This window comes from Thunnus albacares, chromosome 22, assembly GCF_914725855.1.
Source record: "Thunnus albacares chromosome 22, fThuAlb1.1, whole genome shotgun sequence".
NCBI lineage: Eukaryota > Metazoa > Chordata > Actinopteri > Scombriformes > Scombridae > Thunnus > Thunnus albacares.
The window spans coordinates 10,089,933-10,099,096 of NC_058127.1; the positions used below are offsets into that span (position 1 = coordinate 10,089,933).

General features: G+C 36.4%; 1 protein-coding gene across 4 annotated transcripts; it reads left to right on the plus strand.

Annotated features, from left to right (window-relative positions):
• The first annotated feature begins 65 nt into the window (after window positions 1-65).
• On the plus strand, window positions 66-9,131 carry si:cabz01074946.1. Of its 4 annotated transcripts, XM_044341771.1 has the most exons (8): window positions 66-140; window positions 1,110-1,319; window positions 1,409-1,519; window positions 2,934-3,209; window positions 4,093-4,200; window positions 6,166-6,198; window positions 6,631-6,669; window positions 7,649-9,131. In XM_044341771.1, the coding sequence occupies exons 1-7, from the start codon at window positions 104-106 to the stop codon at window positions 6,660-6,662; spliced, it is 807 nt and encodes a 268-aa protein (XP_044197706.1). In that variant the 5' UTR covers window positions 66-103; the 3' UTR covers window positions 6,663-6,669; window positions 7,649-9,131. The 4 variants fall into 4 exon arrangements, with proteins under 4 accessions (XP_044197706.1, XP_044197708.1, XP_044197707.1 ...); XM_044341773.1 differs by lacking the exon at window positions 6,166-6,198 and having other exon boundaries at window positions 7,649-7,663; XM_044341772.1 differs by lacking the exons at window positions 6,166-6,198; window positions 7,649-9,131 and having other exon boundaries at window positions 6,631-7,615.
• The last annotated feature ends 33 nt before the right edge of the window (window positions 9,132-9,164 follow it).

Consider the following 9,164-nt stretch of genomic DNA (forward strand, 5'->3'; position numbering starts at 1 on the left):
AAGAGTTTATCAGACAATGACTACTTTGCCCACGCACGCACATGATTTCTAATAAGGAAGTTCACAACAGCACGCTCCCTCTGTGTGTCGTTTCTCAGTAACAATGAGACTACAAATCCTCCGCATTCTACTCATTCAAGGTAGGTCCTGCTTTCATTTGCTGAAAATATCAAGTGGCAGCTGATGTGCCAAACTTTCAAAAACTTTGTGATATTTAAAGTGACATTTCAGAACAGAAAAGAGCATAAAGAGCAAAGATAAGAAGTCAGGAAGTTAGGACTTTGACATCTTCCTGAGGCAAAAAAAAAAAAAAACAATGACTGGGGGGCTCTTAAACCTAAAGAGAACTGACAGATAGTTTTTGTCACTCATACGTTAAAATGTCTCTCACGTTTTCTTAGAGTTTAATGTTAAAAAGAAAGGAAGCATTTCAATTATTTTGAACACTAATACTCCGTTAAAATGAAAGCAGAAAGTACAGCATGTGATTAATCAACATGGCGTCATGGTGATGAACAACAGAATGAACTTAATTAGTCATCTTCAAAAATTGAACTTGGATGTTTAGGGCGGTGTTGTTTAAGTAATGATATTTAGTGATGTGACCCATGATTATAAACTGTATTTACATGTGTATGTATTTATATCTACTCTATCCTGAAAAATGTCTAAATGATAGTTTTTAATTTGTTCACAAGTAGCTAAATACTGACACATAAAGATGACAAAAACACAAGTTCAATGAATAGATTTGTGTGATCTGAAATATTTCCCTACCTTTGAACTTTGTCCTGGCTTTGTCTCTTGTCTCAGTACAGCACCTAATAGTTCTCAATGTTGAATCTGGAAATAAAAGATGGCCATCACATCATTATCTTATTTAGAGAAGTAAAATCTAAACAAACCAGACTAGGTTTCTTTAAAATACCCTAAAATGAGCAATTAAAACATGTATAGCCCAAATTCTCTTTGCATTGTTTCTTTAAAATTTCAGCAAAGATCAGCAGTATTTAGGGAAGTGTTGCTTTTCTTCAGCTTCTTCTGCCGCTTTACTATAAAACCTGTGAGACTCGATATGATTCTGAATCTTTTTATCATTGTTTTTACAGTGGTACTAGTTGAATCCCTCGAGGGAGCCACTGGCTACCTTGGAGAGAATGTTACCTTGCCCTCAAATGGCAGCTCATCATGGCGTCTCTCCAAAATCAAGTGGTCAATATTCCTAAACAGCACTTGGATTGCCACGTATCAGGATGGGAAGGAAAACACTAATCGCTTGCCTCGGTATAAAGGGAGACTCAGTCTCAACGTCTCCACAGGTGCGTATCAAGGTTTTATTTCCTCATAATGTGCCACAGGAAGCCACTTCTCTCTTGATAGTGTCCTTTCAATGCTTTTTATTCTTAAGGTGATTTGACAATCCATAATTTGACCAAAGATGATGCCATGGAATACACTGTAGACCTCATCAACACTGAGAAAAAGAGCATAGTAAACAAGATCAAGCTCGAGGTGACACGTAAGTATGACTACTGAAGATAGTGTCACACATTGTATTTTCACAGAAAGTCAGCTTTACTTAAAGGATAGGTTGACGTTTTTTCCAAGTCTATCTTAATACAATACTGACATGCCATTATGTATGTGGAAGGAAGGTGTTGATCAACACTTTTTTCTGTTGAAAATACGTCATTTATGTTAAGCGATACTTACCAAAAGTGTTGAGCGACCTACCATAAATTGAAAATGTTACACGATTCTTTAATTTCTGTCGAGCAACAATGATCAAAAGTGTAGAGCGGCCTACCATAAATTAGCCTTAAGAAACAGGGGCCAAAATCGACTGCCCTCGTTCTGCGCAAAAAAGCATTTCAAACTTCGTCTGAAACTAATATGAAGCTTGAGGAATCTTGGTAGTCAAATTAAGTTGGTATTTTTCAAAGTTACCTCCTATTTAGTACAAAGTACCCTCTTTTTGTTTCCCCGGAAGGAAGTTCCTTGGCGAGTTCCAGCAGAGCGACATAATCTGGTCATTGCATGTAGGTTTATTGCTGGAACCGTCTTATTGCTCACGTGTTACCAACTGAGTGAAACAGAAATTTAGTATTACCATGAAGTTATGTCGGATTTTAAATTTGAAGAAGAATTTCAATCAATCAAGCACTTGGCGACAGCAGTGAGGAAAAACTCCCCTTTAACTGGTAGAAACCTCAAGCAGAACCTGGCTCTTGGTGGGCGGCCATCTGCTTTGACCGGTTGGGTTGAGAGAGAGAAAAAGAGAGGGAAAGGGGGAGGGGGGACAGAAGAACATTTACCATGTATGGCGAAGCATACGTGTATGAACCAAAATTTACAGAATTTTGTACAGACATTTATTCTTCCCAGGAGGTCCACATTAGTGGTTTTGGGTGAAATCTCTCAACAGCTATTAGAAATGCTATGAAATTTGGTTCAGACATTCATGTCCTCCCTCAAGATGAATTGTAATAAATTTGGTGATCTACTGATTTTCTTTTCTTTCATCAAATTTTCAATTTGTCCAATACTTTATGTTTATGACCAAATACCTGCAAAACTAATTCCGTTCAGCTTCAGATGTACTTTGTGCTGAAGTGCTAATTAGCAATTTTTAATTTTAGTACGCTAACATGCTACACTAAGAGGGTGAAACTAGTAAACATTATACCTGCATGCTGATGTCAGCATTTAGGTCAAAGCATTGCTGTGCCTAATTACAGCCTCACAGCTACTAGCATTACTGTAGACTGTTATTCTAGTTTTCTGTTCTTTCCTCACCAAGTTTAGCAAGTTGCAAATATTTTGCTTCTGAGTGGTTGGTGTCTAGAGTCAGGGGGTGCTCAGCAGTTAGGTTTTGAAATTTTGGTGAAAATATATCCATGTTTAACTCATAATCCCAAATTATTTCCCTCCAGAACACCTCCAGAAACCAACCATAAAGACACTCTTCAATTCATCTGCAGAGGAAGGCTGTTGGATCGGCTTGCATTGTATATCTGCTAGTGAAGATGTTGTCTTCTCCTGGCATGTTAACTCTTCCAACGTGACTATCTTCAATATGAGTCATCCTCAAGTCAAACCTGGACTTTATTCAGCATTTTTCTACAAGAAACAGATCCCTGTCCAAATCACCTGCATCTCCAGCAGGAATAAGGAGAACGCCTCAAGGGTTGTCACTCCAGAGTGTAATGGTAAGGTCACAATGGATTTAAATGAGACAACACGATACCATGCAATATGATACAATATGACGAGGCATACTAAATTATTGCCTAAAAGATGTAGATTTAATGTAATGATGCAGCCACAAAACCTAGGTTTGAATAACATGTAGCAAAAAGGTAGTAGTGTATGGTTTGGTTGAATTGACAGCAGAGGAGAGACTTGACTGTGCCCTTGGCTGGATGTTGTATACAATACAACATAGAAGGAAGAAAAACTGCAATGGGACTTTACTTAAAATACAAAATTGTGACATATTTCCTCAGCAAAATATTCTCTTTATAGATGTAAAATGGGCCAATTCCATGCATGATTCACATGGTACAAAGTGATACTAAACATTAAAAAACAACACAATACAACATGACATGATTCAATGCAGTACAGTACAGTACTATATGGCCTCAAAAAAAGAGCCTAAAGATCAGGTTATGAAGGTACGCTTGCATTATTGTGTCAGTCAATATCATCACGTCATTTAATGGTGCACTTTCCCCCAAATTTTTTAAAAAAAATAAACTAGCGCAAAACAGTTGATAAATTAGAGCTTTCAGGGTCTCTGGAGTTCAGGGGCCCACTACTGCCTGATACAATATGATGCACCATAACATATTATATAAAACAATATGCTGCAGTATGAGAGAATAGACTACAAGTAATAGTACAGTATTATGAAGTACCATAACATACCATACAATATATACAGTACAAACATGTTGGGACACACCATAATTAGAAAGAGATTTGTGTTTCTCCATATCCTTCAGCCATGTCTGTTTTAGAGGGGAAAGCTGTGCTAGTGTAGTTCTGAGAAACTAACTTTTTGTTGTTCTCTCTTCTATATATTTGCAGATGGAAAACCACAAACTCAACACCAGCATCAATCGACATGTGGTCTTTATGTTTTCTTGGGAATTTTCTTGGGAGTTGTAGCAGTTGTAATAATATACGTTTGCAAAGGTGAGAGGAAAACATCATTCTTTTTAGGAAAATTCTCTCGTTTGCCTTCCCTTTTCCAAAGGAATCTCAGCTGAGCTAACGCAAAGAAACTTCAGCATAAAGAGGGTCTCCACCTTCATATTAAGTATAACAGGGCACCAGAACAGAACTGTAAATGTAAATGTTTTACATTTTATTTTGTTTTATTAGTCTATTTGTTTGTTTGTTGTCATGGATGGTTGTTGTTCTTGTTTTATCACTATAAGCACTGATTTTAAAATATAACGTGTACAATACATCAGACACTGCTTCTGCAACTGTCAATATTCTCTAGTAAACAAACAAACAAACAGCCCTGAGAATGTGAATTTTGTGCCATGTTGCATCTTAAATTCCAAAATGTCCACCCAACTAATCTGGAGGCAGGCCAGGATATTTTGGTCATAATAAGTTACGGAGCCTTGGAGGGGTCATGGAAAAAAAAAAAAAAAAACACCTAATCAGTGCTCTCGATTTTCCCATTCTGCACACCATATTCTGTCGAAAGTTCCCAAAACAAATATCGTATTTGGTCGGTCATCATTCTGGTCTGCTGCAGCCATAGACTGGAACATCAGCTTTTAAGGACTCTATTATGTATATTACATGCTGCTGTTTACCGAGCCACTAATATTCCATAACCTCTGTCTATCTGCTATTTACTGTTGTCCCATGCATATTCTTGCTCTCTTGCTGCTGTTTTGCTTTGCATGTTTGTTGTACTGTTACTCTTGTTCTATTGTTGTATTGCCTCATGTCGTTGTCTAACTACCTGCCCGATGCATGTGTGCTAGACTGCATATAATTAATGTAATGCTTGTTGTCACATGTAATGCTTGTTGTGATTGTATGCAAGTAGTGAGTGTGTTGGAAATGTTTGAATGTGTACTGCTGTTTTTTTTTTTTTTTTAACTTTTCACTTCTTTTTAGTCCCTACCCTCAAGAGGCTTTGCCTTTTGCCAGGCTGCCATTGTAAATAAGAATTTCTTCTTAATGATTTGCCTGGTTAAATAAAGATTAAATAGAAATAAATAAAAATAAAATGTAATAATTTGTACTCCCAGTTTTATAATTTGTGCTCTTGTTTAAGGGGTCTCAGATAATATAGTGTTGTGCTTACAAGCCAAAACCCAAAGTATATCCACATATGTTAGTCCACGGGCAAAATAAAATTGAGAGCACAAATTATCAAATCAAGAACACAAATTAGTTATTTTTTTCTCCCTGGCCCCTCCCAGGCTCTGTAATAAGTTGTAGGATTATAGGAAATAACATTTTGGGGGTGCCATACCAAAATTTGAGTGGGGACTCTTTAACAAATTTTGGCATTATAATAAATAACAAATATTGTAGTAGTTATATTAATTTTTGAGATCTGGGAGCAAGATTTAAAAAAAAAAAAAAAATAGAAGCTATAATGTATAACAAATTTTGGAACTTCACAATACTTAAGTTTGGGAACCGCAAGAAAGAAAAAAATGTTCCACCTGAATACTTTATATTCAGGTATAGATGTACTGTATACTCAATTTGACGTGAGGCATTTCTCTGACTGCAGATGTTATGAGAACAAAGGATCATGGGCCGAGAAAATTCTAAACTCTGGGTTGTGGTTTCTCTTGATTTCCATGCAACACTTTCTTTTTTCAGTCATAGTTACTGTCATAACCCCTCCTGTTTTCACACTCAGCTCTAACCCACAAATTAACCCACTAAGATACTAAACATCACAAACTTTAAGACTTTCTGATTCACTCTTAGAAGATTTTGATTTCTTGCTTTTTAACTCATATTAGCTCATAAGTTTGAGTTTACAGTGTTCACAACATATTGTAAAAAAAAATATGTCTAAATATGTAAAATATATACATGCTTGTGCCATAGTTGTAATACTTGAACAGTGAATACTACTGCATGTTGACGCTGCATTGTTTCTTGTAATTACAGATAAGATCAAAACTGTATGGGATTACCTCTGCGGTATGTAATAGCCATTTTGAGACTGAAATGGTCACTGTAACAATTTATTCTAACAAGTCCTCCAATACGACCAAATACGTTGTTTGTCTATGCACACCAGAATGACATATAGGAGTGTTTTCTAATCTGGCGCCCCAATAGGCAGTAATCGGCAGAACAACATCATTTGCTGTGCTTTTCAAAACTGTTACAAATCACTCTTAAAAAATATGGCCTCCATCCACTCTACCTCCTTTGAATGAGGAAAATTGTCGACATAGACGTCATCTGAATTGTGTCATTGCTCCGGGTCATAATTACTATGACCACTAAATGGCATCTGTCACTCAAACGTAACTATAGGTCGTATGTGGGTGACTGACATTACAACCTCTTATGTTGTTTTTCTTGGGGGGACAGTCTCACTTATTTGGATTCTTCTATAATTTTCAGGAAGACTGTGTTCACCAAATAATTCATCATAATCTAAAGGTACGCATCTGTCTTTCTTTGTTCTGCTTTATAAACACAACTGTTTTTTGTAGATTTGTGGCAATGAGTGATTACACAATGTCATTATTTATTTTTGTTTTCTCTCACAGCTAGCTTGAGAATTATAAAAGACACAAGTTTGAAGATGCTAGATGGCTGTGCTACAAAAACATCAAGCAGTATTAGGAGTATAGTGTATTGTATTAGTAAAATCACAAAATTAGAATTAGTAAAAACTGCATGTTGTATATTTTTGGAAGTGAAAGCAGGGTGAATGAAAGAAACAAATGTATTTTGATATCATCTGCAGAGAGTGGAAACAATATAATGAACACCTGTACAATGTAATGCAGCCCACTAAACTCCATAAACCCCTGCTTCAAAAATCTGGTGAATCATCACTCACCAAAAGATTACAAATGATAGTACAGGTGTTCATGATATTGACTACACCTCATTTATAGTTTTGAAGGGTGTTTTTGTATTTGTATTTATATTTGTATTTGCCTGTCTTTTTAATTTTATCACCTTCTAATGTTTAGTGGGATGTCTTGTCTGTGTTACTGTTTTCTACCTTATTGTAAAAAAGGTAAAACATTTGGGAAATTTGTGTATTTGCTTTCTGGGAGAATTAGATGAGAAGGGCGATAACAAAATGTCGAACTATTCATTTCATTGGAAAGTGCCAAGGTTCTTAGTTTTTTTATTTCCCCACTGTTCATATCCCTCCACGGGCTCCCATTTGCTGCCTGCATCAAATTCAAAACCCCGACACTTGCTTACAAAACAGCAACTAAAACAGCTCCTGCCTACCTGAACTCCCTCATTCAGGTCTATGCTCCCTCCCGCTCACTACGCTCTAACAATGAAAGGCACCTGGTACCACCACCACAACAGGGCCCTAAGTCACTAGCTAGACTCTTCTCTTCTGTTGTTCCCCAGTGGTGGAATGAATTACCAAACTCTGTTTGATTCACAGATTCCCAGAGTCCCTCTCAATCAAGACTGAAGACCCAGCTCTTTCACAAAAAAAGGAAAAGAGAAAAATCTGCTTCTATGCACTCTATGCACTCTATGCATTGCCTCTGTGCACTACCTGTTGGCACCTGCATCCTGTCAGACTTGAACTTAGCTTTATGACACTTACTCATGTTGTTGTCTTCTGACTAGATCCCTGCTTGTGTTCTATTAGCTCTCAGATGTACCTCGCTTTGGATAAAAGCATCTGCCAAATGAAATTGTAAATTATAAATTTTATTTTTGTAAAACTGTTCCTTTTAAGTGTACCTTAAAAATAGGCAAAAAGAAAAAAAAAAACACGCACACAAAAAAACCCAAAACAAAAATATGTCTACTGTGGTTTCAATTTAGACTTTCCTATTTCCATTACGCTATTATGGGCTTAAGCTGGTTTTGTTGTTGTTGTGTTGTTGGGGTTTTTTTTTCATTTACATAAGCAATATTTTTTGTGAATGGAGTATGTGTGAGAAAGCCCTTTGACACAAATGTGTTTTGTTTTTACAGTTTGATTGATTTTATTATTGATTTATTTTTTCTGAAGAAGAGCCATTCTGTTGTTTCAGTTAGTATTGTTGTGTCTTATTGGGAGTATGGATGAGAGATGCTATATTGTCAGATGTTACTGAGATATTGTAAATATATTTATGTTTAGCCCAGGGAGAATATAGCTACTGTTTTTTGCATCATACTGAGTTGGTACTAAGTAGTTCCTCATTACTTTGTGATTATCTAACCATTACTTCCCCGTTTTGTAAGTCCTACCATCCCAGGGGAGAGATGGGCAGACTTAGGTGCCCCTGAATAACAATTAAAAAAATGTGTTACATTTTTGTCAGAAATAACTGTGAAAAGATGAAATGAGCAACAAGTAATTGAATTGGCATGAATTTCTGAGTGGCATGTTAGCAGACCAATAGCAAGCCGTAAAAAGAGCCATGACCTGCGGCAGTGATCAACTACTGTAACCTGTCCAGGCGAATGAGTATCTGGCCTAAAGTGGAATTAATGGAATGGAGCCATTGTTAATGTTATTATTCACACCTGTGCTTTTCCTGCTTTTAAAAGCCAAAATGTCTGCTGTGAAAAGGGTCTATTAGAGACCGCTGTTGTTTTTGTAATCAGGTTAGGCATTTACAACACAATTTCTTATACAAATGAAGTACTATGAATACTGTGTGTGTGGTATAGGATTGATCAAGCTTCAACCAAGACAATCACATGGTTTTAATGTAACAAATTTGATTATGAAGCAGGTAATTCTTTAATTGTCACATCACAATTAAGCTCTGATTTGATTTGACTCACTGCCTTTCATGTAACAGCCATTTCATAAGGTGTCTCATGCTATCTCTACAATAAAACTCAGCCATTCAGTCATTGTATTTATTGTAGTGCTCAATAATTGTAGCAGTAATGTTAGTAATAAATGTGTGTGTAACTAAAAGTGAACTTGAAGCTGTTTTCTTGTGCTTGCA

Coding starts and splice junctions, on each gene's coding strand:
- si:cabz01074946.1 (XM_044341770.1), top strand. CDS start 104: ATGAGACTACAAATCCTCCGCATTCTACTCATTCAAG. Junction 141..1,109: donor CCGCATTCTACTCATTCAAG/GTAGGTCCTGCT, acceptor TTGTTTTTACAG/TGGTACTAGTTGAATCCCTC. Junction 3,210..4,092: donor TGTCACTCCAGAGTGTAATG/GTAAGGTCACAA, acceptor ATATATTTGCAG/ATGGAAAACCACAAACTCAA.